Source organism: Grampus griseus, assembly GCF_964374135.1.
Source record: "Grampus griseus genome assembly, chromosome: 6".
NCBI lineage: Eukaryota > Metazoa > Chordata > Mammalia > Artiodactyla > Delphinidae > Grampus > Grampus griseus.
The window spans coordinates 6402198-6429879 of record NC_139000.1 but is presented as its reverse complement, the minus strand read 5'-3'; the positions used below and the strand labels follow the sequence as shown (position 1 = coordinate 6429879).

General features: G+C 53.2%; 1 protein-coding gene across 1 annotated transcript in view; it reads left to right on the top strand.

The window, feature by feature from the left end:
- The window catches only part of PRRX2 (paired related homeobox 2), a 46723-nt gene extending 19345 nt beyond the window's left edge, over nt 1-27378 (top strand). Inside the window, exons 2-4 of the mRNA XM_082656587.1 lie at nt 24743-24930; nt 25776-25954; nt 26948-27378. Coding sequence (XP_082512713.1) covers nt 24743-24930; nt 25776-25954; nt 26948-27083 — 503 coding nt within the window. The 3' untranslated portion in view covers nt 27084-27378. The remainder of the gene's footprint in view (nt 1-24742; nt 24931-25775; nt 25955-26947) is intronic.
- The last annotated feature ends 304 nt before the right edge of the window (nt 27379-27682 follow it).

Here is a 27682-nt window from a genome sequence, read left to right as displayed (position 1 = left end):
AGTCATGATAAGAACCCGGTGGGGATGGCTACTCTCATTATATGCACATGAGATTTGGGGAGCAGAAAGGTAGCATGGCCCAGGAAGTAAGAGCAGATAGACACGCTCTAGCTCAGATCCCAGCTGGGCAAACCTTGGGCAAGGGCACCAAACCCTCTGCACCTGTTTCTCCTCCTGTAAAGCAAGTTAATGACAGAATCCCCTCTGCGTGGATGAGAAAGGCTTTGAGGACTGGAAGTGTCCCATGATGTGAAAGGGGGTTGTCTGAAGAGCCGCCCTGTACCCAGACTTTGTGGTATCGGCACTGACCATGAGCTGCCCACCTCAGTGTCTGCCCCTGTCTCTGGAGCTTCCTCCCCCCTCCCCAAACACGTTTAATAGCACGTCCATCTCACATTTTCTCCAAGAAGCACCATCAATGTCAGGACAAGGTCTATTCGATTCTGAAGGGGAAAGGCCAGGAGGATTCCCTGGGTCCACATTTCTGTCACTCTTTCTACCTCTGTTCAATTATACTACGTCCAAAGAGGCACCTGGGAGCTCACGGCCTAGTAGGGCTTGAGTTAGAAGACCAAGACCAGAAGCCAGTGTGAGGAGGTGGAATCAGACATGTGCACAAGGGGTTCTGGGCATCGGGGGAGGGCTTTTCAAGTGGGGTTTTGTAGGATGAGTACGGGTCCATTGTTTACCAGCTCATGCCACCCCACCCCACTGCCTGTGTGACTTTGGGCCTAGCATCCCTACCTTCTCATTCATAGGATGGAATGGAAAGTGTCTACTGTGCTAAGACTTCCCGTAAGTTACGGGTAAGTAGGGTTGCAGAGGAAAGAGGTGAAGTATGCATGAGGCCAGGAACGCTCCGTGTGTTGGATTTTAAGATGCCCCTGGCTTAGGCGTGCTGGTCCCGTGGCACAAGGAGACACTCCTGTGCTCCTTAACACACTCCCATCTCCTTTGCAAAGCCCTCCTCTTTCCAGCTTTCCTGCCGTCTCCGCCCCCACCCCGCCACTCTTCTCTGAGCACCCAAGGCACTCACGTGCTGAGTGATGAGCCTGCCCCCCAGCTTGCTGGAGGAGCTCGGGCAAGTCCTCCTCCCTGACGCTTGGCTCCATCTGTAAAAGAGGTGTAAACAGTAGTGCTTATTGCCGGGGTGACGCATCCGGCTCCGTGCCCTGCGCACAGGCATCACTCAACACGTGCTTGCAGGATCCATCATTATTTCCCGTTCTCCCTCCTTGTACAGTTCACTGTGCTTGGTTACCTGAGTATCACCTGTGACAACCCTGGAGGCAGACCTCCATTTTGCAGATGAAGACACTCCTTTTGGCTCATTTTGGCTAAGTGGCCTGTTGCCGGGACTTGACTCTAGGCCTGTCTAATAAACAAATATCACGCACTTGGCATTGTCAGTGGTTCTCAACCCTGACTACAGGGCAGCATGACCTGGAGAGCGGTCAGTGAATGCGATGTCCAGGCCCCACCCAAAACCTGTTGAGTCAGACTCTGGAACATGGAAGGGTGGAGCTTGGCATTCTATTTTTAAAAGCTCCACCTACCCCCCCACCCCCACCCAGTGATTGCACTGAGCAGCTAGGGCTGAGGACCCCGGTTCCACCTTGCCACCTCCATCCCTCCCACCTTACTCCCCATCCTTGGGGGGGGAGGGGAGGCGGGGGGGAGGGGGGCTGCTAATGGCCATCACAATACTGGTTTCCAGATCCAAAACAGGCTGTACACCATGATGCCAGCTCTGACAAAAGACGCCTGCACATGGTTAAGGATGGGAGGAAATAGGCAAAACTGAGACCACTTCTGAGAATTTCCTGGTGGCCCAGTGGTTAGGACTCGGCACTTTCACGGAAGGGTCCTGGGTTCAACCCCTGGTTGGGGAACTAAGATCCCGCAAGCTGGGCTTCCTTGGTGTCGCAGTGGTTAAGAATCCGCCTGCCAATGCAGGGGACACGGGTTCGAGCCCTGGTCTGGGAAGATCCCACGTGCTGCGGAGCAACTAAGCCCGTGCGCCACAAGTACTGAGGCTGCGTGCCACAACTACTGAAGCCCGCGCACCTAGAGCCCGCACTCTGCAACAAGAGAAAGTGGAATGCTTCTCATTCCAACGCAATGAGAAGTCCACGCACCAATTAGAGAAAACCCGCGTGCAGCAACGAAGACCCAACGCAGCCAAGAATAAATAAAATAAATAAATTTTTAAAAATAGAAGAAGAAGATCCTACAAGCTGTGTGGCACGGCCAAAAAAAAACCAAAACAAAACAAACAAAAACACAAAAAACAAAAACAGACCATTTCCCTTAGATGGGCTAGAAATCATAGTAGTGTTCTAGCACCGGCTGGTGCTGGCTCATGAGAACCAACTGTTAAATTTCCAGAATTTTTTTTTTTTGCGGTACGCGGGCCTCTCGCTGTTGTGGCCTCTCCCGTTGCGGAGCACAGGCTCCGGATGCTCAGGCTCAGCGGCCATGGCTCACGGGCCCAGCCGCTCCACGGCATGTGGGATCTTCCCGGACCGGGGCACGAACCCGTGTCCCCTGCATCGGCAGGCGGACTCTCAACAACTGCGCCACCAGGGAAGCCCCCAGCAGTGTTTTTAAATGTTGAAGGAGGCTGGATAATTCTTCCTGCACCACCAAGTCCCTGGACAAGGGATTGCCTCTTGGCAACACCAGATTGCTACTCATTAATTTCCTTAAAGAGGCAGAACTAACTTAGCTCTCTTCAAATGTACTCTTGTGACCTATGTGGAACTTCCCGAAATGAACATGTTGGGGGCAAGGGGTGGTGAGATGGTGGCACATGTGACGCTGTTTGCTGTGTCCCTTAAGGTGGAAAGAGCCCTGATCAGTTAGTGAAGCCCACGTCCCCTACCTGGCTCTAGCCAGAACTCTCTCTGTGCCCTTGAACAAGTCATGCCTCCTCTCTGGGCTCCATCTTCCAGATCTGTAGAATGAGCACATCAGAACCAGGGGCAGGATTGGCAAATAATTGCCTCCTTGTCAGAATCCCCTTCCTGAGCCCCTGGCAGACAATACTAATCAACCGGTGCCCCTCAGAATCCTCCTTAACACAGTGTTCCAAGCAGCTATTACCAGGCTATTATTCTGAGTGATGGGGGGGGGCGGGGTGGAGCGGGGGTGGGGGGGGAAATGACGCTGTGAGCCAGCTGTGGTCTAAGCACTCTCTAAAGTCCCTTGCGACTCTGACCCTGTACTGGGTGCTGCCTGGGAGGAGGTGAGCACAGACTTACCCATGCTTGGCAGAGAACTTCCCAACAGGAGGTAATATGTTTCAGTAGTTAGGAGCTCAGGTGCAGCAATCTGGTGCATCAGGGTGTGGGTGAGTCCCAGTTCTTCCGCCAGTAGGATGTGTGACCTTAGAGAAGTTACTAGACCTCTCAGACCCTGTGGCTTCCTCTGATGATACCTGCTTCCTAAGGTTGCAGGTGTGAGGATTCCACAAAGTCATGCGTGTAAAGTGCCTGGCCCATAGGGGGCTCCGTGGAGGGCAGCTGCGGGAGCCCCTTGCAGATTTTGATAACCCTTGTGGTGTCTGCACGTGGCTGTGTGGTCAAGCAAAGCCCTCCGGGCTGGGCCAGGCCTTTGGCCTGGAAGCTTCAGTGTCTCATGGGCCTCATGGAGATCAGGGCTGCTCTCGAAGTTCCAGGATTCCCTGCCCCACCGCCAGCCCTGGAGTGTGGACAGAGTGCCTGCCATCAGCACTCCCTGCAGAAGTTTCTGACTCGGGGGAGCAAGGGGGAAGGAAAGACAAGGAGACTGAGTTCTGTGACCAGAAATTGCCACAAGCCCCCTCTAGGAACAGAAGCAACTGCCTTTGTAGGGAGAAGGGATGCAGAAGGGACAGCTGCCTTGTAGAACCGGCTTCCCTCCAAATTCAGTCACTTGCTCCAGGCTCTACTTGAGCAGTGTGCTTCTTTGGTTTAGTTTTCACACATCAGAGCCAGTGTCAGTCCTGGCCAGTGGCCTGGCCTTCACCCCCTCCCGAGCCCCCCGGGGAAGGGGCCGGTCTCACCATGATCGGGGACTGAGAGCTGGGAGCTGAGTCAGGAGCCCCCAGTTGGCTTGAGCCGCCCCTTCCTGCACCGTGCTGCTCTTCCCCAGACCCCCACCTCCCAGTCGGCAACCTTTACTGTGCGACTCGGCTGGTAAGTAATAATACTCCTTTCCCCGTTGGTTTCCAGTGCCTGGGCATGTCCATAGAGGCCATTACAGAGCTTATTACCTTCGGCCTGGGAATTTTTAAAGTGTGGTTTTGTTCTAAAACCCAGGATTTCTGACAGCCCGAGTTAATAAGCCCCCCAAGTGAATTCAGAGGGTATGAATGGGAAAGTTCTGAACAGGACTCCTCCGCTGTAATATAAGCATCTCAGAAGAAGCCTCTTCTTCCGGTTTAAGGCTGAGTGTGGCAATTTTGATGTGGGCCCTTGTCCTTATAAAGTCCCCTCCGAGGAGGGGTAGGCTAAAACTTAACCTGGACCCAACACAGTACTTGCAATTTGCAAGTACACATGCTTAGCCCTTAGGGGCTAAAGGCTGTGGTTAAAATAAACAAAGAAAGAAAGAAAGTAACGAAAGAGAAAGAAAGAAAGAAGGAAAGAAAGAAAGAAAGGAAGGAAGGAAGGAAGGAAGGGAGGGAGGAAGAAAGGAAAGAAAGAAAGAAAGAAACAAGAAAGACAAAACCCACCTGGGCTCACCAACCCACTTTAGCTCCCTCAGACCAATAACCCTTTATTCTGGTATGCGGACTGGTCCTAAAGATCATAGCCCCCTTCAGAAGTAGAGCACGTCCTATAGCCTTGAATAATAAAAAGGAGTTTCTACCACAGAGCAGCTCTCTCTGGATCAAGAGTAAACCTGGGGCTTCCCTGGTGGCGCAGTGGTTGAGAGTCCGCCTGCCGATGCAGGGGACACGGGTTCGTGCCCCGGTCCGGGAAGATCCCACATGCCGCGGAGCGGCTGGGCCCGTGAGCCATGGCCGCTGAGCCTGCGCGTCCGGAGCCTGTGCTCCGCAGCGGGAGAGGCCACAATACTGAGAGGCCCGCGTACCGCAAAAAAAAAAAAAAAAAAAAGAGTAGGCCTGGAGTTTACCCTCTAGATTCAGGGTTTGATGTGGGGTGCGATTGGGAATAAGCAGCCATCTTGGAACCTTTTGAAGGGAAAGCATCCACCCAGATTCCTGGGAGTCCCTTGGAAGCCTCACTGCCCCCAAGTGCCTGGGTCGGAGGACCTCAGCTAAGGGGACCAGGGGTGCAGATGAGGAGAGGTTCTCCGAGAAAAGGAGGGGAGGGCGCCCCAGACGAAGGCGTGTGTTGCTGTCAGCTTTGGGAGGCCTTGGGTCCCAGGTGTGTGGAGCTGCCTGAGGGCTGAAGTCCAACAGTGCAGCTGAACGCCAGCTCTGCTGTTGCCTTCTCGCTGTGCGATCTTGGGCAAGGGACCTCTGCAGCCTCAGTTTCCCCGAGTGTGAAATGGGAACGGGAGATGGTAGCAGCCATCGCATAGGGTACCTGTCGCATAGGGTTATTATGCGGAGACGCGCCGGGCAGCGCCCAGCCCAACCCTGAGCCAGTGGTACGCGCCGGGTAAACAGGAACTGCCTCTGTTACTAACTGGCGTTGGATTTCCTAGAACTTGGCTTCCCAGTTTGGGAAAGGCCAGTGCTAGCTCCAGCCCGGGACCTAGCGGAGCCTGGGGGAGGGGTGGGCTGGGGAAGGAGGCAGCTGGAAGGGGGAATGGAGGGTGGGCACTGCGCCCCCGCCTCCACCCGCCGCGCGCCCACCCCTCCGACCGCGCCCACCCTCCCGCGCGGGCGGCCGCCTCTCACTCGCGCTGAGCGGCTTGGCGGCGGCGGGCGCGGGCCGCGCGGGGCTGGGCGCGCCGATCTATTAACGTCTGTGTGTCTGGGCCGCGGGTCTGCGGCGAGGCAGGCGCCAGAGGCTCGCCTGGAACCAGATGTGCCGCGGCGCCGCTCTGGCCGCCACCGGCGCGGCGCGCTCGCACGCACGGGCTGGAGCGCACATGGCCAGGCGGGGCGGGCGGCGGCTGGCGCGCCGCGCCGGGCACCCCCGGGGTTCCGGGGCCGACCCCAGACCCGCGGGTGTGGAAAAGCGCCCACCCCCGCCCACTAGCCAGCGCCGACAGTGCCCCGCCAGTATGGGAAAGTGGCCCCGGCATGCTGGGCTCCCGCGGGTGGGGTCCCCCGAGGGCAGGATCCCTCTCGGGAAGCCCAGCCCCTCCACGCCCCCTACAAGGGCCGGAGACTCTTCCAGCCTCGCCCCCAAGTTTGTTTTCTTAAGTTTGTGTGTAAGATTTTTTAAAGTTCTGAGTCAGAGCTTCCCCTAAGATGAGGAGCTCGGGCCATACCGAGAAATGCCAAAATGGGGGGAGGGGAGCAGGAAATAGGGCAAAGGAAATGTAGGGGTTGGCGGCTTCTTAACGCCTGGGTTCGGAAGGGGGCTTTTCACCCACGGCGGGTGAAATACAAGGATTTCATTGAGGCCTGTCCCAGCTTGGCCCCAGATCTGCGTCAACCACAGGACGGTCCCCAGCCGTGGTTGCGGGGCAGCCGCTCGCCCCACCTCACGCCGCGGCAGCCTTGGGGTGCTCTGCTTTCCCCTCTGGGCCTCCTCCGGGGTCCTGTAAAGGGAGCAACGGGAGCTGGGCCCCCAGAGCTCCCCGGTCTCAGTGCCTGGGCTCCCAGCAGGAGAGGTTAGGAAGAAGGGGGGTGGGGGCATGGAAAGGCGACGGTTTGGTACCACTAGATGGAGGCGGAATTGAGAGCAGAAAGCAGGCAGAGGGCAGGGCGGTGCTGTCAGGCTGGGCCAGCCCTTTCTGGCTGCAGCGGAGGGGGCCTCACGCAGGGCCTTTGCGTTGGGGGCGGTTCCCTCGGTTTGCAGCTCTGCCCCGTGTTTTCTAGAAGAGTGTCTCATAGAAAACCTCTGAAGATTTGTGGAAAGACTGGGTTTTCCCAGCCCTGCCAGCCTTCCTTGTTCTGGAAATGAGGAGCTGAGATGCTGAGTGGGGGCAGAGGAGGTCGGCCTCGTAAACATCAGACACTGAAAGGCTAGTCCCCCCTAGACGCCTGCGCCGTCCCCAGGGGCTCAGGATGGAGAGGGCTCAGCCCTGGCGGCCAGAGCTCTGGCCCTTTGTCAGTGCTGCGATGGACGCGCCCTCTGACATCGCTGGCATCCTGTGGGGACCATCACCCGCCCTCTTGAGGAGGAAACTGAGGCCCAGAGAGGAGCAGTGACAGGCTCGAGGTCACGGGGCTGGCAAGTGGAGGAGGTAGGATTCCAACCCAGGCTGTTGGGCTCTGGAGACAAAACTGGGCTTGGGATCAAATTGCCTCAGCGTTTGGGGGCTCAAGGAAGAGGGAGGGTGGTGGCCCCAGTTGGAGAGGGGATCAGGGTAGCCTGGCGCCTGCCCCTCCAGTCCAGTCCAGCCATCCCTTTCCTTCCAAGCAGTCTCAGCGGTTGTGACTCCAGCCCAGGCTCCCCCCTCCCCCTCCCCCCACCCGCCTCTCCCCTCCCCGCCCCCCAGCGGTAGAATGATGCCCCCATTCCTCTGGCCTTGAGCACCAGGCTGAAGCCTTTCCCTTCCAGAGGAGATTTCTCTGGCTCGTGTTCTGACCCCTAAATTTAAAAAAAAAAAAAAAAAAGTAAATATATTTCTGCAGATAAGAGGGTCAGGGAAGTGGGAAAGCTTGTAACAGTTCACCCAGTCTATAGTGCATGGAAGTCTTCACATGTTTGGATGGACAGAGAATTGAAATTACCTCCCCATTGGGACCCAAGTTCCGTTCAGTCAACCATATATGTATTTGTTCAGTATTTATTGAACACCTACTATGTGCCAGGCACTGATACTAAAGAGGCGAGTTCAGTCTGTGACTGTGGCAGGGCTTCCTGCCTGATCCAGCCCAGCTTCAACAGAAGCACTCGTGAAGGACGGATTCCTCGGGCACATTTGGGACAGCTCTGGGGAAAGAGTGTCCTACAAGCTGTTGTTTAGGAGCAAGGCTTCAGTGCATCCCTGGTCCTCTTAACAGTCAGAGTGTCCGCTCAACAGATACAAACACGAGGTTTAGAGAGGTTAAGGAACTTGCCAGTAGGCAGCACAGCCACTATATGGCAAGTCTGGGACTCAAACCTAGACCCATCTGACTCCAAGTAAATGTACCAATGGCTAAGGTGGTTCAGCACTTACCGTGTCCCAGGCACTGTTTTAAGAACCTTACCTATGGTAACTCATTTAATCCCCACAAAAACCCTATAAGGGAGATGTCATTAGCTCCATTTTCTAGATGGGAAAACAAGCACAGAAAAGGAGTAACTTTCTCAGGATCACACAGCAGTGACGCTGGGATATGAACCCGGGAAAGTTAACTCCGGAGTCTGGTTTGTAACACTGCTGGGTGAATCACCTTTTATGCTTTTGTTGGGGAGCCTGTTCTGACTGAGTTGGTGGCGAGAAAGAACCCAGAAAGTCCTGGCACAGGGGAGGGTGTGGCTGTAAGACCTTCCACTGAAGCAGCTGGGGTTTGGGTGGAGGTTAAGTGAGCATCCAACACACGCTCAGCCCTGGTCCATGCCACCCACAGCAAGAAACACTTTATCTGAACTGTCACATTGAATCTGCTCCGTGAAATGGTGAGGGAATACCGGTCACCCACATAATAGCTCATGTTACTTGAGCACTTACTAGGTGCCAGACATTGTCTAAGCACTTTATGCACTGCCAGCCCCATTTACAGTGAGGAAGCCCAGTCTCGGCAAGGTGAAGCCACTTGTCCAGAGAGCTCATGTCGCTGGTGTGTGGTGAAGCCAGGACTTGAATGCGGCTATTTCCAGGAGAGAGAGGCACAAATGAGCAGGTTATCCACTGCATAGCTATAGGGGGCACCAGTCACACTGTAGTCTATAGGGATGCTGCCATGGAATTGTGCAGTGCACAACCTGCTCAACCAAACATGCTGTCCCTGGGTGTGTCTGATCTTAATGGTGGCCTCTTAATGCCCCATCCAAAAAAGGAAATGATATTCATGCACACTGTAAGTGGACTCACGTGTGAACTGCATACGTGTGGACATGGGTCCAAAAGTCTGCCAAAAATTTAATAGATATGCTGGCATGGTGGGATTTGGGGATGATTTTTCTCCTTTCAAATGTCCTTCAGTAAGTCAGACAGAGAAAAACAAATATCGTATATTAACGCATATATGTGGAATCTAGAAAAATGGTACAGATGAACCGGTTTGCAAGGCAGAAATAGAGACGCAGTTGTAGAGGTCAAACGTATAGACACCAAGGGGGGAAAGTTGCGGGGGGGGGTGGGATGAATTGGGCGATTGGGATTGACATGTATACACTAATATGTATAAAATGGATAACTAATAAGAACCTGCTTCTTAAAAAAAATAATAAATAAAAACTTTTAAAAGTCCTTCAGTGCTGGGCTTTGTTGTTCTTCCCCGTCCTTTAAAAGGAAAAAGAAGAAGAAAAATGAGAATATCTAGAGCAGCTCTATCTGATACAACTTTCTGTAATGAGGAAAATACTCCCTATCTGTGCTTTTCGGTCTGGCAGCCCCTGGCCACAGTGGCTGTTGAGTCCTTGAAGTGTGCCTGGTGTGACCAAGGAACAGGATTTATGTTTTTATTTCATTTTAATCAATGTAAATTTGACTTTAGATAGCTGCGTGGACCAGTGTAGAGCTAGCTGGTGGATCGGCACTTTTCATGTCGAGTCATGACATCCTCTGTTTGCTGCACTGAAGCCCGTGGTTCATAACCTTGCAGGTGAGGGAGACTGGGCTGCAGACCCTCAGCTGACCCTGGGCCTGCTGGATCGGAATCCCTGGAGATGGGATGGGAACGTCCCTTTTTTTTTTTTTTTTTTTTAGTGGCCGCGCTGCGTGAGATGTGGGATCTTAGCTCTTGACCAGGGATCGAACCCGTGCCCCCTGCAGTGGAAGTATGGAGTACTAACCACCGGACCGCCAGGAAAGTCCCACAATGTCCCTTTTTAATGAGCTTCCCAGGGAGTCTTGAAGCAAAGGGTCAGTGGTCACCCTTTGAGAAATCTGGAAGATCTGGTATCAGCCCCTCCCCTGGAGGCCACTGGAGTGGTGAGGGGGCAGGGCAGGGTCCCAGAATCACAGGAGAGGCATTGGAAAAGCTGCCTTCAAACGTTAGCAAGGTGGCCCTGGGGAAGAGTCCCCTGTGCTGTCCCTCGCTTGGAGCATAAACTGGGGGACCCACAGGGAAAGGGATTATGACTCACTGCAATAGAGAATTTTCTGGAGTCAGGGTTGACTGTCGTCTGAGGGTGTGACTGGAACCAGTTAGAGATGTCACAGATGGCTCTGTGCCCAAGCTCTGGGTGCACCCTGCCGGTGAGGCTGGTGGAGGCCGGGAACACAGACAGGCGCCCACCCGGCTGACACACAGCAGGGGATAGTCAGCCTTGAGGGCACCAGGGCCCATGAGCCTGTTGGGGGGGGGGGGGAGTGTGGGCAGAACACCCAGATTTGCTCAAGTAGAACAGAGGGGCCAGCTAAGCCACAGGAAATTGGAGTGGTCTCTGCACCCAGCCACCAGCCCTCATCCTGACTCCCAGCAAGTGCTGGTTGTGGGCTGTGAGAGGTCCGGAGCTCTTAAGTGGAAGAAAGAAAACCCACAGTGGGTCCTTAGCAGCAACTTCATCCTGGTCTGGAAATGGTTAATGAGGGCAGCTTCCACTGCCAGATGCCAGCCACTTAGGGGACAGACAGACTGGACATAAGCTCCCGCTTCATCACTGCCTGGCTGTGTGACCTGAGTCAGCTACTTCACCTCTCTGAACCTCACTGGCCCCGACTGAGAACAAGGCTTATTAACAGTGCCTTCTGCATTGGAGAAGGCAGGGCTTTGTAACCCAGTGCCAGGCACACAATAAAAGTTCAGTAAATGGAAGCCAAAAAAAAAGGGTGGGAAGTGGGGGTCCTGTCCTCACCACATGCCCACACTGTGGTGAGCAGGGCAGCAGAAACACTCAGGCAGCCTGGAGCTTCTCTGAGCTGAACCTCAAACTCACATCTTGCAGCGTGCCTGGAACTCAGATGGGTCATAAAAACCTGCGGTGATGCTTTAAAGGTCAGCCTCTCTGGGAGTTACAGCATCAGCCCAGAGCTGGGGTCAGGGGAGGTCCCGCCAACCTCGGAAGAGGGGCCGATGGGCACTGCCTTTATCTCAGCTGCTATCTGTGGGGAGCTGTGCAAGGGACCCCAAGGTGAAACAGGGGCAAAGGGACAGGTTCTCCTGGGGCACAAAGGCTGACTTTTTAGCGTGGCGGTCTGTGCGCACGATTCAGAAAGTCTGTGAACCACCCCCCCGCCAACAAAGTTACATGTAAACCTCTATGTGCACCTGTGTTTTTCTGGGGAAGGGTCCATAGCATTCCTCAGATTCCTCAAGGGGTTCGTGACTGAAATGGAGGGAGAACCAATGAGCCACGGCCTAGGTTTCATTTTGGAAAAGTAATAGTGAGGGGACTTCCCTGGCGGTCCAGTGGTTAAGACTCCACACTTCCACTGCAAGGGGCACGGGCTTGATCCCTGGTCGGGGAGCTAAGATCCCGCATGCCGTGCAGCGCGGCCACAAAAAAAAAGAAAGAAAAGTAATAGGGTAGTGGGCATCTGTGTGGCCCACTGCGTTTAGCATGTTCTTGGGAAAGCCCTGGACTGTTCCATCCTCTGTGTCAGCTTGAGAAGGAGGCATGGATACTGTACTTGCCCCAGTGCACAGATGGTGAAACCGAGGGCCCAAGAAGGGAACTCTCTTGACCGAGGACACACAGGGTAACGTTTTCCTCAAGCTCAGGTGCTCAGGGGAGGCAACCATCGGCTCTCTTGCTGGGCTGCTGGTTTGCCCCGCCCCCTGCCAACCGTGCCCAATTGCTGGGTCAGGGAGGCGCTCCTGCACGCCCCTCCCCAGGGAACCCAGAAACAGAGAGAGAGCAGGAAGGAGAAAAATGTGTGTTCTCAAGGGGTTGGACGTCAGTGGACAGAACTTGGGGTCCCGCTGCCTTGCTGGGAGCCCTGGCTAAGCCGCTGCCCCTCCTCATGGCTCAGTTTCCCCATCGGCAAAAATGAGGGGCTTTGGGGACTTCCCTGGTGGTCCAGTGGTTAAGACTCTGCACTTCCACTGCAGGGGGCACGGCTTGATCCTTGCTTGGGGAAGTAAGATCCCCGCATGCCACGCAGCGTGGCCAAAAAAAATAATAATAATAAAAAAAAATTTTTTTTTTAAGTGAGGGTCTTTGACAGATAATCTGTAAGGATCCTTCAGGACTGAGTCCTGGGAAGACAAGCGTAAGAGGCTTGAGATCCCCAGAGCCATCTGCAGCTTTGTTTCAGAACCAAGCCACACGAAATCGGACCTTCTCTGCGCCCGACCCCCAGCCCTCGCCCTGACTCCCAGCAGGTGCTGGCGGTGGGCTTGGAGAGGCCCAGGAGCTCAGAGCTGGGAGAGGAAACCCCACACTGAGCCCTGAGCAGCGACTTCCCCCTGGTCTGGAAATGGTTAATGAACTTTCCTCCAGATACCAGCCCCTTATTAAAATGTAGGTTTTACAATAAATCTGGCATTTGGCCACCAACCTTAGATTAAAACCAGACGGGACACACGCTAGCCCCCTTCTTAGGCCAAATTTTAAGCAAAGGGCTGCTCTTCCTCCAGATTGGTTCCCGGGCTCCCAATCCCCTGTACCCCCATTCCAGCCCTGTGCCCCCACTTTCTGGAGCTCGGTTTGGGGGTGTCGGGAACAGAGAAGACAGGGCTGACCACAGATGTGAACTTCTGGGTCCTGGAATGCTGAGGTGGGAGGTGATCAGGCCCCGGACCCAGAGGGGCAGCAGGGGAGGTTCCAGGGACCCCAGAGCCTTTGAGATGGTCAGGGGTATCTGGCTTTGGACCTCCCACCCTTCTCTGTGCCTAAGAATAGGACACACATGTTCTCTGCCTGGTAGCTTCATCCCTTTTTCCCTACTTGGGCCCAATGATCACATTTTTCAAAGGCTCCTGGGTCTCTGAAGAAGTTTTGGCCTCATGCATCCCCTGGTGGCGGCCCCCACGTGGAGATATCCTGTCCGGAGAACCGCCCCCGCCTTGTGGCAGCTGTCTTACTGAGCATTTCCCCAAAGACCCTGACCCAGAGTGGCTTTGGGGCTTCCCAGGCAGCACTGAGCCACTCTCTGGGCCTTAGAGACTCTGTCCTCCCCACTCCCGGTCACATCCTCACCAAGCATTCCCGGGATCTCCCTTCCTTGCTATTCTCAGCCAATCCCAGTATTTCTCTCTACCCCCTCCCTTTTTTTCTGTGTTCTTCTTGTATGACGACTTTGAGATTTAATTCACATCACATACAATTCACCCATTTAAAGCATACAATCCAGTGATTTCTGGTCTGTTCAGTCGTACGACCATCACCACAATCGATTTTAGAACATTTTCATCACCCCAGAAGTAAACCCTGCACCCTTTAGTCCTCACCCCCTCACCCCACCCCCATCACCCTCCCCCGGTCCCTGGCAACCACTAATCTACTTTCTGTCTCTATAGATTTGCCTATTCCGGACAGTTCATATGAGTGGAATTGCACATCAGGTGCCCTTTTGTCAGTGGCACCGTCTTCTTTCACTCGGCGTCATGTTTTCAGGGGTCATCCATGGTGTGGCATGGATTAGGACTTCGTTCCTGTTGATAGTCGAATAATATTCCATTGTACGGATATTTGGGGTACCCACTCATCAGCTGATGGGCATTTGGGTTGTTTCGACTTCTGGGCTCTTATGAGTATTGCTGCTATGAGCATTCATTCGTATCCAAGTGTTCGTGTGGACATATGTTTTCATTTCTCTTGAGGATACAACTGGGAGTGGAATTGCTGGGTCATATGCTAACTCTATTTTTAACATTTTGAGGAACTGCCAGGCTGTTTTCCAAAGTGGCTGCATCACTTTTCATTCCTATCAGCAGTGCCTGGGGGTTCTGATTTCTCCACATTCTTTCCACCACTTGTTATTATTTGCCTTTTGGTTCTAGACATCCTAGTAGGTGTGAAGTTGTATCTCACAGTGATTTTGCTTTGCATCTCCCTGATGGCTAATACTGTTGAGCATCTTTTCATGTGCTTATTGGTCATTTGTATATCTTCTTTGGAGAAATGTCTATTCAGATCATTTGCTCATTTTTAAATTGGACTATTTGTCTTTTTATTGTTGAGTTACAAGAGTTCTTGATATTTTCTAAATACAAGTCTCTTATCAAATATATGATTTGTAAATAGGTTTCCCATTCTGTGGGCTGTCTTTTTACTTTCTTGATGGTGTTCACAAAAGTTTTAAATTTGAAGAAGTCCGATTTCTCTTTTTTTTGTTGTTTAATTGCTTGTGCTTTTTCTGTCATATCTAAGAAACCATTGTCTGGCCCTTTTGAGGGTAAGGGGAACTGGCTTTGGAAGTTGAGACTTTCATCCCTTTTTTGGAATGAGGGCTTCCTTCGTCTATATAGTCATTCATTCAGAAATATTTCTGAAAACAAACTACTTGCCCAGTCCTGGGGATACAGCAGTGACAAGGCAAACCCAGCCCCCACCTTCCTAGAGCTTAGAATGGAATGGAAGAGACAAGCATGAAGCAGAAAACCAAAACAGAAGAATGACTTAATTACAGATGTACTGGGGAGGGAGGAGGGCCCGGGAGCCTGTAACAAGGAGATCTGTCCTGGTCTGAGGGCTGGGAAAGACCCCTCCAGGACAGGGCATTTAGTCTGAGATTAAAGGCCGGGAAACATTAGCCAGGCAAAAGGGGTGCAGTGCTCTAGGCCAGGAACAGCATGTGCAAAGGCCCTGAGGTGGCAGGAACTCTTGCTCTCCGGTAAGGCAAGTCACCTTGGCGCACTGGCCCCTCCACTGAGGTCTCTTGGGGGCGTCCAGTGGCCTGAGGGTAGTGTGTGAAGCATGCCACGTCCTTAGTGCGTGTACGGAAGAGGTTCTAGACCCCAGAGAGACCCAGATGCATGGCGGCTCCCCCCAGGACCCTGCTGAGGATTCGAGAGGACATGCAGGGGCCTCCCCCGGCCTCCTCCAGACTCCAGGGTTAGCCCAAGCCTGCAGAGGCCTCCTCATACCCATACTGGTTACTGGCCTTGGGCTGGGAGGGGGTGGGGGGCGCAGCAGTCCCAGGCTGAGGTGGCCCGTGACCCTGGGTTCTTACATGCTGTCTGAGGCCTGTGAGATCATGGGGACATGGATAGGGCCCCAGGGGACCCTTTCTGACTCCCTGGGCCCCGCTGTGTCTTCCTTCCTCACCTTCCTTCCTGAGATATTTTCTCCTTCTCTAGACTGGTAGCTATAAAAATGTATCAGCACCTTGGGTTTTTGTTCAAAATGAGTGAGATGAAACATCCTTGGAGGGGCAGCTGGACAGTGGGTGTTGGTGGCTGACTCCCCTCCCCCACTGCCCCAAGCCCCTCCCTCCTGCCCTGTGACACATGCTGTCATGACTCAGCCCTGGCCAGGTCTCTATGGCTCCATAAGGAAGAACCTGGACCCTGGAGACAGGCCGGGACCGGGGCAGCCTCTGAAGTCTTCCCACGCTCTTTCAGGGCCTCCTCGTTTGTCTGTTCATCTCTTCATTCATTCACTCACTCAACACTCAGCAAATATTTGTGGAGAGTTTACCCTGGGCCAGGCCCTGTGACAGGTCCCAGAGAGACAGAAAACAGTAAGTTCCAGTCCCTGCCAGACAAATGACCCTACATATATGCTGCAACGTGACAGAGCTATGATGAGGGATCTGGGATGGCTTCCTGGAGGAAGCGGCATTCTGCTGAGACCTGAAGGTGAGCTAGGGAGGCAGAGAGAAGTCGCAAGCCCACGAAAGGAGCGGGCAGAGGTCCTCAGGGGAGAGGATGTGCTTGTCCAATGTAAATCCTGACCTCAGGGAGGCTGCGAACCTGGGACAACAGCTCTGAGACCACCCCAGCCCCCCTGACCTGCCACTGCCCACCCAGGGGGCCTGAGGGGCCCCATCCAGTGGACAGAGCCCAAAAACCCTCAAGACAAAGACCCCATCCTTCTGTCGTATTCACCATCAGTTTGTCCAGGGCTGGGCTGGAGGCTGGGGCTATCTCCTCCCTCCGTTCTCTCTGCCAAGTGGGGAGAGAAGAAAGGACCTGGGGTTGGCAGAGGGAGGATTCTCACTCGCTGTGTGACCCTGGGTAGGTCCTAGCCCCTCTCTGGGCCTCTCTCCCTCTTCTCCTCTGTGAGGCAGAGGCATCCCTGCCGCCCATCTTGAGGTTGCTGGGGGCCTCCAGGGAGGTGATACTGGGAAGTCCACCTGTGTGATCTCACCCCGCTGTGTGCCTTAGCCCTGGTCCCTGAGTGTCCTGGACTGAGGCCAGCCTGTCCAAACATGAAAGCAGCTCTTAGCTCCTTGTTTGAGTTTCTGGCTGGGGCGGAGCTGGCCTCCTGGGGAAGCTCCCCGGAAGCCCAGGCGCCCTTCTCCAGATGGCTGCAGGCTCCATGCTGCTTCTCCTTCCTCCTGCCTTCTGTCCAGCCTTCCTTTCTTCCTTCCAATGTGGGTGACGCACTTGGGGCCAGGTGTGACCCTGGCTCTGCCCTCACAGGTCTCACATGCCCCACCCCCTCGACGCTACCCGACCCTGCATGCTGTTGACAGACCCCTGCCCTGTGTCCAGCACAGACCCCAGCTCTAGAGATGCTCCTGTTGCCTTAAGCCCCCCTCTTCTTGGCTGACCCATTCACCCTAAGCCCCTGGAGAGACCCCCAGAACCTCGCTGCATGAAGACCTGGGGGTACTCTTAGGGCCGGCCGCCCATGCCAAACTGGTTAGAAGCCTGGGCTCCATGCCAATCCGCAGGTTTAAGTCCCAGCTCCAGCCTTGACTGGCCACATGGATTTGGTAGGTTGCTTAAGCCCGTGCCTCAGTTTCCTCGTCTGTAAAATCAGGCTAGGAGCACGCAGGTCTGACGGTTGTGAGGGTTCGATGAGGTGGTTCCTGTTACTTCCATTTCTCAGCGCAATTCCCGAGGCGGGGACAGAATAAAGCCTTCATCCACCGCCACGCCGCTGGTGCGCCAGGGCCAACCTCAGGTCCTAAACCAGGACCCCGGCTCCTTTACCGCCTGTGCTGCCTCTCACTTCCTATCTGAGGAGGTGAGATTCTCCCCCAAGTCTCTCCTGGTGGCATTTGAGCCAGAGATGCTGCCTCGCAGAAGCTAGGGACACCGTTTCCAGAATCCCTGTCGGAGCCCTTCTCCCAGGGGTCTTTCAAAGGAACCCAAGTCTCTACCAAGAGACCCGGGTGTTTGGGGATGGGGGCAGCCTCTCTGTGCCCCCCACCTCCACTTCCTTCCTCAGACTTTTCTGGCTGTAAATATTTCTGCAGCTTCGAAGCTCCTTTGACCAAGGCCCAGTGTTAATTTGTTAAATCCACGTCAAGGTCCTGGGGACGCGTTGTTTATTTTTGTGAACGTGTTGGCAGAGATCACATTTGGGGTGGGGGGAGGCTGCTTATTCGGTCAGAATAAATGCTAATTAATAAAAGTTATTTATTTGGGTTGGAGCTTGCCGTGGCCCCAGGGTCAGGCACAAACTTGACTATTTGAAGCAAAAACAAACAGAGAGTGTCTCTCAACAGCTTGAGAAAGGCAGAAACGAAGAGGCCGGATTTATTTGTCTTAGGAAGAATTTGCAGTTAATTCCCTCCAGACTATTTAGACCCTTAAATTACACAGAATAAGAAAAACCATGGGTGCAGGAGAGGGAGCCAGGAACACTTGATCATTTGGCCGAGAGCAGAGTTTTTAAATGTCTTTGGCCTGAAGTCAGCCAAGTAAATTGTATGTGTGAAATAATTTAATGGCAGAAAACTGTGCGCCAGTCACTTCTTTTTCACTGTAATGTAATAAGGGAGAGAGCATGGCTGGCCTCCCCTACGTGAGGCTGTTTTGCTCTTCCCTGATCCCCGCCCCTCACAATAGCCCCTAAACAGCCCACGTAAATGGAGGTGGTTTCGGGCTTTATTTTCAATCCCAGAGGAAAGCAGAAATTTTACGGAACAAAAGGAAACTTTGGGCACAGCCCTGACTTGGACGGAGCTGGCCCCAGTACTCGCTGGCCTGAGGCTTCAAGAGTATTTATTTTCCAAATGCTTTAAGCTCAAGCGTGGAACCCCCAGAGGACACACGCCTACCACCATCCACTTCTCAGGGGCTGATTCGGGAACTCATGGTAACGAGCATCCAGCACATCTGCTGGGAAGCAGAGTCCAGCCCGAGAGCCCTGGCTGAGTCCAAAGCTGTGGGTTCGAGTCCTGAGTCACCTCCAAGACGCTGCGTGAACCTTCCTGAACCTCGGCTGCCTCTCCCCAGCCTCTGCCCACAGCAGGGACTGGAACCATCTTTCTACTGTGGGCGGGGCCGAGGGAGAAAGATCTTTGTCTTCAGGCGGGAAGAGGGTTGCACACAAGGAAGAATGCCAAGAGCAGCGAACATATATCAAGCGATTACTATGCTCTTGGCACTGAGTTAAGTTCAGCTCCTCCAGGAACTTTGTGTGACCTTGGGCAAGCCGCTGTCCCTCAGGGCTCCCAGAGGTGAGGTCTTCCTCCCGGGGGCTATAGGATGCAGACTCGGGGGCATTTCCGCACCAGTGAGATGACATGATCCATGGTGTCTCCCAGAGCTGGGGCGGAGAGTGTGACAGACCCCTGCATCACCTTCCCTGGGAACCGCGGGAGGCGGCCCCCTCGGAGACAGGCTCACAACCCGGGCCGCCTGAGCCTTCCCACAGACACGGACTCCAGTCCCCGCTGTGTGATCTTGGGTGAACCTCTCAGAGCCTCAGTTTCCCAGTGTGTGAAATGGGCCAGTGCCTCATAGGGCAGATGCCAGGATCCAGTGGATGGAAGCAGACAGAGCGCTTGGCATCCCTCCTGCCCGAACCAACTTTTTCTTTTTTTTTTTTGCGGTATGCGGGCCTCTCCCGTTGCGGAGCACAGGCTCCGCACGCGCAGGCTCAGCGGCCATGGCTCACGGGCCCAGCCGCTCCGCGGCACGTGGGATCTTCCCGGACCGGGGCACGAACCCGTGTCCCCTGCATCGGCAGGCGGACTCTCAACCACTGCGCCACCAGGGAAGCCCTTTTTTTTTTTTTTTTAAAGATTTAATTTTAATTTTTGGCTGCATTGGGTCTTCATTGCTGCGCATGGGCCTTCTCTAGTCGAGCGGGGGCTTCTCCTGTTGCGGAGCAACAGGCCCCAGGCGTGTGGGCTCAGTAGTTGTGGCACGCAGGCTCAGCAGTTGTGGCACGCAGCCTATAGAGCGCAGGCTCAGGAGTTGTGGCGCGCGGTTCCAGTTTCTCCGTGGCATGTGGGATCTTCCCGGACCAGGGATCAAACCCGTGTCCCCTGCGTTGGCAGGCAGACTCCTATCCACTGCGCCACCAGGGAAGCCCCCAAATCAACTTTTGTTGAGCGCATCCCATCATAGCTGCCTTGATGGGAACCCCCAGGGAGATGTGACTCCAGACCAGTGGAGACTAGCTGGTGTCAGGGGTGGAGAGAGTCTGGGGTTGTTGGGAGGGGTGCTAAGTGCCCTTGTGTGAGGGTTTCAGCTCCAAGGCACCACGCAGTTTGGCCAAAGAGCAGAGTTGTTTCTTCCGGCGCCCACTTGGAGGGGGCCGAGGCTGCAAAATGATTTTCATTTCAACACCCTCAGTTTTGAATTGCTAAATTTCCTGAAAAATTCTCCTTTTTTGGCTGAAATGCCTCCTGCGTTGGGTTTGTGCCCAAGAAGTGTTGCCTGAAGGGGGGCGGAAATCGGCTCGCGATGGCTGGTGTTCCAGAAGCTTCTGTCCGCTCTCAGGCTCTTGATCACACAGGTTTTCAGCGCTCAGCCTTTGTTATTTCAGTTTAAGGTTTCTTCCAGCTCGAGGGGGTGGGGAGCGGGGGGTGGAGAGACGTTCACTGGCACCAGACATTCTCATCCATCTTCACCTTTTCTTGGAGGAAAGGGGTGAGGAGTGAAGACTGAAGCGGGTCCAGGAGAAGAGGCCAGCTCGCCCGGGGCCGCTCCGTGTCCCCTGCCATTGCCTACCCCACCCCCAGATGTGTCCCACGTTTGCAGTACTTCTCAAAGGGGAAACGTACTGGCCCTCCCTCCAAACCAGGGCCTCTCTGTCTCTCAGCACTATGGACACGGTGAACCAGAGAATTCCCTGACGCGGGGCCTTCCTTGTGCATCGAAGTGTACTCAGCAGTATCCCCAGCCTCTGCCTCGATCCTAGGAGCGCCCCCTCTCCCAGTCCATCAGAAACGTCTCTAGACATTGCCAGATGTCCCCTGGAGGCTCCATTGCCCTCTGTTGAGAACCACTGGTCCAAACCCAGTAAGGTCATCTTTTTCCGGGCATCCTGCCTGATTCTTGTCTGACAACCCCCCACCCTACCCCCGATGCGATTACTTACCAGGCTCATGGAACAAGTTAGCCTCCGATCAAATCAGCCGGTTGCTCAAGAGTCAGTAAACCCTGCTAACCTGGGAGCTCATTCAAAAGCCAGGATTGAGTGGTATCCGTGGCTGGGCCTGGAATGTTCTAAATGCTCAGCTGAACAACTTCTCAGCATCGCGTGAAGAACGTAGCACGTATAAAGGGAATGTGTAACTGGGGAAGCAAAAATACAAGGTGTGGCCCCAAATCCAAAAGGTTCACAATGCATCCTGTTGGTCCAACTGTGGGCAAAACGGACCTTCCTGTCCACCGCTGCTGGGAAGCGTTATGGGGGATTTGGCCACATCTAGCATTTTACTCACTAGCCAAGCAATCCCACTTCTAGGAATCTGTCCCAAATATTCACTGGCAAAAATAGAAAATCATGTTTGCACGAGGTTATTAATTGTGGCATTCTTTAATTGCAAAAGATTGGAAACACACTACATGCCCATCCACAGGGCTCTGGTTTTAGTTGACTAAACCACGGTACATTCGCACAACCGAGTGATACAGAGCTGTGAGAAGGTACATGCAGGACTTCTCTGCACTGGATGGAGGAATCCCTGGGATATATTGCCCAGTGGGAAAAAAGGGAGATGCACAACAGTACATGGTCTGCTATCTTTCAATAGAAGAGGGGGAGAAAATATTATACTTCAAAAAAATATTTGCAAAAAGCAATGCTGGGGACTTCCCTCATGGTCCAATGAGTAAGACTCCACGCTCCCAATGCTGGGGGCCTGGGTTCGATCCCTGCTCTGGGAACTAGACCCCGCATGCATGCCACAGCTAAGAGTCCACATGCTGCAACCTAGAAGTCCACATGCCATAACCAAAGATCTCGCATGCAGCAGCTAAGACCCGGCACAGCCAATATGAATAATAAATAAATAAATAATATATATATATATTTTTCTAAAAAGCAATGCTGGAAGGATAGAGCAAAGGCTAATTTAAAAATTGTTTTGATATGCGGAGGGAAAGAACAAGAGGGAAACTATAATATGGAAATTAATGCAAATAAAGAGGGCTGGGTTTGTTGGGCCAGGTGGAGTGATCTCTGGAGCAAATTAAATAGCAAGAGGCAAGCTTCAGTTTGGGGACTTCCCTGGTGGTCCAGTGGGTAAGAATGCAAGCTCCCAGTGCAGGGGGCCTGGGTTCAATCCCTGGTCGGGGAACTAGATCCCGCATGCACGCGGCAACTAAGACCTGGTACAGCCTAAATAAATAAATAAATATTAAAAAAAGAGAGAGAGAGAGAGAAGTTGCAGCACCTATGTGTTCAGCGTGATCTCATGCTTGTAAATTTTTTTAAATACACATTTGTAACTTTGTAAATCTTGGGGAGCAGAGTCGGGAGAAGGGAGTAGTTTGTTTTATTTTGTGCCTTTCTGTGTTGCTTGAATCTGTTACTGCGACAAGCAGTGACATTATTTGGTTATTAAAATATACTTTTTTTTTCCTTACATGAAATCTCCAGATTTTTTAAAAATTAAATTTAATATTTATTTATGTTTCTCTCTTACTTCTGAGGTAAAGTGTGCATACAATAGTGTAGAAATCTTAAGTGGACCCTTCACTGAGGGTTTTTTTTCTTCTTCTTTTTTTTTGTTTTCTTTTTTTTATATACAGCAGGTTCTTATTAGTTATCTATTTTATACATATTAGTGTATATATGTCAATCCCAATCTCCCAATTCATCCCACCACCCCCCACCCCACTTTCCCCCCGTGGTGTCCATACGTTTGTTCTCTACATCTGTGTCTCTATTTCTGCCCTGCAAACCGGTTCATCTGTAACATTTTTCTAGGTTCCACATATATGCATTAATATACAATACTTGTTTTTCTCTTTCTGACTTACTTTACTCTGTATGACAGTCTCTAGGTCCATCCACATCTCTACAAGTGACCCAATTTAGTTCCTTTTTATGGCTGAGTAATATTCCATTGTATATATGTATCACATCTTCTTTATCCATTCGTCTGTCAGTGGACATTTAGGTTGCTTCCATCACCTGATATTGTAAATAGTCCTGCAGTGAACATTGGGGTGCGTGTGTCTTTCTGAATTACGGTTTTCTCTGGGTATATGCCCAGAAGTGGGATTGCTGGGTCATATGGTAATTTTATTTTTAGTTTTTTAAGGAACCTCCATACTGTTCTCCATAGTGGCTGTATCAATTTACATTCCCACCAGCAGTGCAAGAGGGCTCCCTTTTCTCCACACCCTCTCCAGCCTTTGTTGCTTGTAGATTTTCTGATGATGCCCATTCTAACTGGTGTGAGGTGAGACCTCATTGTAGTTTTGATTTGCATTTCTCTAATCATTAATGATGTTGAGCATCCTTTCATGTATTTGTTGGCAATCTGTATATCTTCTTTGGGGAGATGCCTATTTAGGTTTTCTGCCCATTTTTTGATTGTATTGTTTGTTTTTTTAATATTGAGCTGCATGAGCTGTTTATATATTTTGGAGATTAATCCTTTGTCCGTTGATTCATTTGCAAATGTTTTCTCCCATTTGGAAACAACAAACAAGTCTTTTAGTCTTGTTTGTAGTTTCCTTTGCTTTGCAAAAGCTTTTAAATTTCATTAGGTCCCATTTGTTTATTTTTATTTTTATTTCCATTACTCTGGGAGGTGGATCAAAAAAGATCTTGCTGTGATTTATGTCAAAGAGTGTTCTTCCTATGTTTTCCTCTAAGAGTTTTATAGTGTCTGGTCTTACATTTAGGTCTTTAATCCATTTTGAGTTTATTTTTGTGTATGGTGTTAGGGAGTGTTCTAATTTCATTCTTTTACACGTAGCTGTCCAGTTTTCCCATCACCACTTATTGAAGAGACTGTCGTTTCTCCATTGTATATCCTTGCCTCCTTTGTCATAGATTAGTTGACCATAGGTAAGTGGGTTTATCTCTGGGCTTTCTATCCTGTTCCATTGATCTATATTTCTGTTTTTGTGCCAGTACCATATTGTCTTGATTATTGTAGCTTTGTATTATAATCTGAAGCCAGGGAGTCTGATTCCTCCAGCTCCATTTTTTTCACTCAAGACTGCTTTGGCTATTCGCGGTCTATTGTGTCTCCGTACAAATTTTAAGGATCCAGATTTTTTAATGTTTGATTAAATATTCTTTTTCTTTTTTGAAGTATAGTTGATTTACAATGTTGTGTTAATTTCTGGTGCACAGCAAAGTGATTCAGTTAAATATATATATTCTTTTTCATATTCTTTTCCATTATTGTTTATTACAAGATATTGAATATAGTTCCCTGTGCTATATAGTAAGACCTTGTTATTTATCCATAAAATATACATTTTTTTATTAAGGTACACCAGACCCTGAACCGGACAGGGTTGGTTCTAAGTGCTGGGTGAGTGCAGTGGAGGAGAGGGGATTCCGTGTGGACTCAGGTGGTCAGGGAGGGCTCCCTGGAGGAGTGAACAATGAGCTGGACCCTGCAGGAGGAAGGGTCAGCAGTTCAGCCCTTGGGTAAAATTGAAATGTGGAAATAAATAGTAGCTGAACATCCCCCCTCCCTTCTCCCTCTGTAAATGGGGCATGAAGAGCACCTGTCTATAGGATTCCTGTGAGCATCCGTTGACCTGTGGGTGCCTGCAGTGGACCCTTGGAACTGTGACTCTCACTGCTCTTTTTTAATATATTAATATAATTCAACAACAAATACCCATGAAGGGTTTACCATGCCCCAGAGCCTGAGCTAGGAGCCGAGGACGCGTAGATATCTCCAGCGGCCACGCCCCCCCCCCACCAGGTCAGTTGTCCCTCATGGCGGTGGGTGCTTGTCCCCGGGCTCCACAGGATGGGGACCTGGCTGCTTCTGTTCACCATTATGTCCCCAGGGTCCTAACCCTGTGCCTGCCACCCAGTAGGTGCTCAGTAAATGTGTTGCAGAATGGATGGATGGATGGATGGATGGATGGATGGATGGATGAAGGCGTGAATTAAAGGGAGCTGCTCCTGTTCTCGGGCTGCACCATCCATCAGCAGAGGGAGACACAGGGAAAGGGCTCAGAGCACATCGCTGAGCTGGTGCCTGAGTCGTGATCATCTCGGCAGCTCCGGGCTGGGGGCCCTGCGGACGCTCACTGCGCGCTGTCCGCCGCCCCGCTGACCCTCGGGCCCCTCCGCAGGTGAGTGTCCCAGCCCCGGGCGCGGCGGCGCCGCCAAGCGGAAGAAGAAGCAGCGGCGGAACCGCACCACGTTCAACAGCAGCCAGCTGCAGGCGCTGGAGCGCGTGTTCGAGCGCACGCACTACCCCGACGCCTTCGTGCGGGAGGAGCTAGCCCGGCGCGTCAACCTCAGCGAGGCGCGTGTCCAGGTGAGTGCTGCCCATCCGTGGGCCCCCGGGGGAGCGTGCAGCCACCACTCACCCAGGGTTAAGGAGTTGCCAAGGTGAGGTGTTTAAGAGCAGGACCATCTGAGGCCAGGAGGGCTGAGGTTCAAATCCAAGCCCTGCCACTGACCAGCTGTGTGACCTTGAGCAAGTTACTCAGCCTCTCTGTGCCTTAGGTACCTCCCTGTAAAATGAGGATCACGTGGGTCTGTTTTATAGGGTTCTTACGAGAATGAAAGAAGTTGATATCTTTGTAGCTTAGAGCAGTGCCTGGCACATGGGGTTTGGATAAATAAAAGTCGTTTTAAAGTGTTCAGTGCTGGGCTTCCCTGGTGGCGCAGTGGTTGAGAGTCCGCCTGCTGATGCAGGGGACACGGGTTCGTGCCCCGGTCCGGGAAGATCCCACATGCCGTGGAACAGCTGGGCCCGTGAGCCATGGCTGCTGAGCCTGCGCGTCCGGAGCCTGTGCTCCGCAACGGGAGAGGCCACAACACTGAGAGGCCCGAGTACGACAAAAAAAAAAAAAAAGTGTTCAGTGCTTGTTCCGTGCCAGCCCTGAGCTGAGTGCCCAGCATGCACCTCTCGCATTACAACCTCACAGCAGCTAAATGCTCATCTATTCATTCTTTCATTCATCCACTTGCACATTCTCCAACACATACTTACCCAGTGGCAGGCACCATTTATCACCCCCATTTTACAGATGAGAAAATTGAGGCTCAGAGAGGTGAAGCTGCCAGTGCAGGGTGGGTGGCAGAGCAGGCACATGCTGGGTGCAAAAGGACTTGGGTCCCCTCAGCAGCCCGCTCACCCCTCCTTCCCGCCCCCAGGTCTGGTTTCAGAACCGCCGGGCCAAGTTCCGCCGAAACGAGCGGGCCATGCTGGCCAACCGCTCAGCCTCGCTGCTCAAGTCCTACAGCCAGGAAGCCGCCATCGAGCAGCCCGTGGCTCCCCGGCCCACTGCCCTGAGCCCCGATTATCTCTCCTGGACGGCCTCGTCCCCCTACAGGTGAGAGCGGGAACCCTTTTGGGTCGGGAGGGCGCAAGCAACCAGGGGACCCCATGGGGTGTTTTTAGGGCCCAGACTCCTTTGAGGATCTGAAGACAGCTGGGAAAGGTGTCCAGGTGCCCCGTGGACCTGGGGGGCACCAAGGGGTGTGTGGGCAAGCGTGTGAGCGTGTGGAGGGGCGAGAAGATGAGGCCTGTTGGGAAGGAGTGGAGAAGCCACATCGTCCTGAGGAAGCTGAAAACCTGCAGGTTCCTAGGCTGGCGCGAGCGCCCCAGCACCCTTCGGCAACCATCCCGGAGAGAGGCCGGGGGGCCGAGGGAGTGGTTCCCTGTCCCAGGGGCCTGGCTGGGCCCCAGAGTCAAAGTCTGGGGCAGTTTTGTCCCGGTCAAAGCTGGGGAAAGGTGGCAGGGCAGGAAGGGAGAGGAAGGAGGTGCTGGCGAGTTGGGTTTCTGCACCCCGCAACTCCAGGGAGTGCCATCCACCCCTGAGTCTGTGCGAGCAGCTCTGCTGGAGCCATGGTCTCGTGAGACGCAAGAGCCGGTGGGTCGTGGGATCTGAGTCCTAGTGATGCCCACGCTAGCCTCACAGCTCTCACAGCTCCCCCCATGCCGTGCTCTTACCTGGGGCGGGAGAACCTCCAAGAGGCCTCCTTCCATACAGGTGTGCGTTCATCCCAGCCCCATCCTGCTGTGTGCCAGGCCCAGGGCAGGCGCTAGGGGTGAACAGGAGCTTCCGCTCTCAGGAAGCTCCTGGTCCAGCGAGGAAGGACCACAAGCCTATGGGGGCAGCTCCGTGTCCCAGGGCTGACTCTGGGCACTTCTGCCTCTTCCCCCCAGTCTTGTAGCCCCAGGGGAAGGCTTCCCAGCCGAGTGAGCTGAGGAGGGGAGGCAGGAGGACCAGAGGCTGGGGTCCAAGACTGGCCGCCAGAGGTGGCCAGCCCCCGGCGGTCTTCCAGCCACCGCAATATGTCCTTGTGTCTTATGTCACCCCCAGCACGGTGCCGCCATACAGCCCAGGAGGCTCAGGCCCTGCGACCCCGGGGGTCAACATGGCCAACAGCATCGCCAGCCTTCGTCTCAAGGCCAAGGAGTTCAGCCTGCATCATAGCCAGGTGCCCACGGTGAACTGACAGCCAGCCCCACCAGGCCCCCGCTGCCTCCCTGGCTGCCTCCCCGCTGCCTCCCTGGACAGGCTGGGTGGGCTCTCCTGGCCCCTCTCTTCAGCCTGGACTTCTGAGCCCAAGAGGCTGCTGAGATGCCCAGAACCTGGCTCAGCCCTTCATCCACGGCCGCTGGAGACTGCGGCCCCTGACCCTGGAGGTGCTGGACTGGAAGGTTGGAGCAGCGGCTCACCAAGGACCTCACTTACTTTGTGTATTAAAGCCAAAAAGCTGTTGTCTTTAAGAAATAAAAAAAAAAATTTTAAGCCCCAAAAGATTGCGGGAGGGCGGACAAGGGCAGCAAACCAATGAAGGGACGGCCTTTTGGGGCCAGCTGCCCTCGTCTGTGTGCCTCTTTCTGCAGGAAGTCCTCCATCACCCTGTAGAGCCCCAAGGGTGGGGAGCCGGGTAGGAAGACCTGCCCTGGAACCCCGACACCCGGGTGTTTGGGAGAAACCCCGATGTGTGACCCTGTCCAGGACCCGAACCCTCTCTGTGCAGGGAGTGTCTCCCCTGCCCTATGGCAGGAACAGAGGGTGTGTGGAGGCAGACGCTAAAATTAAATCCCT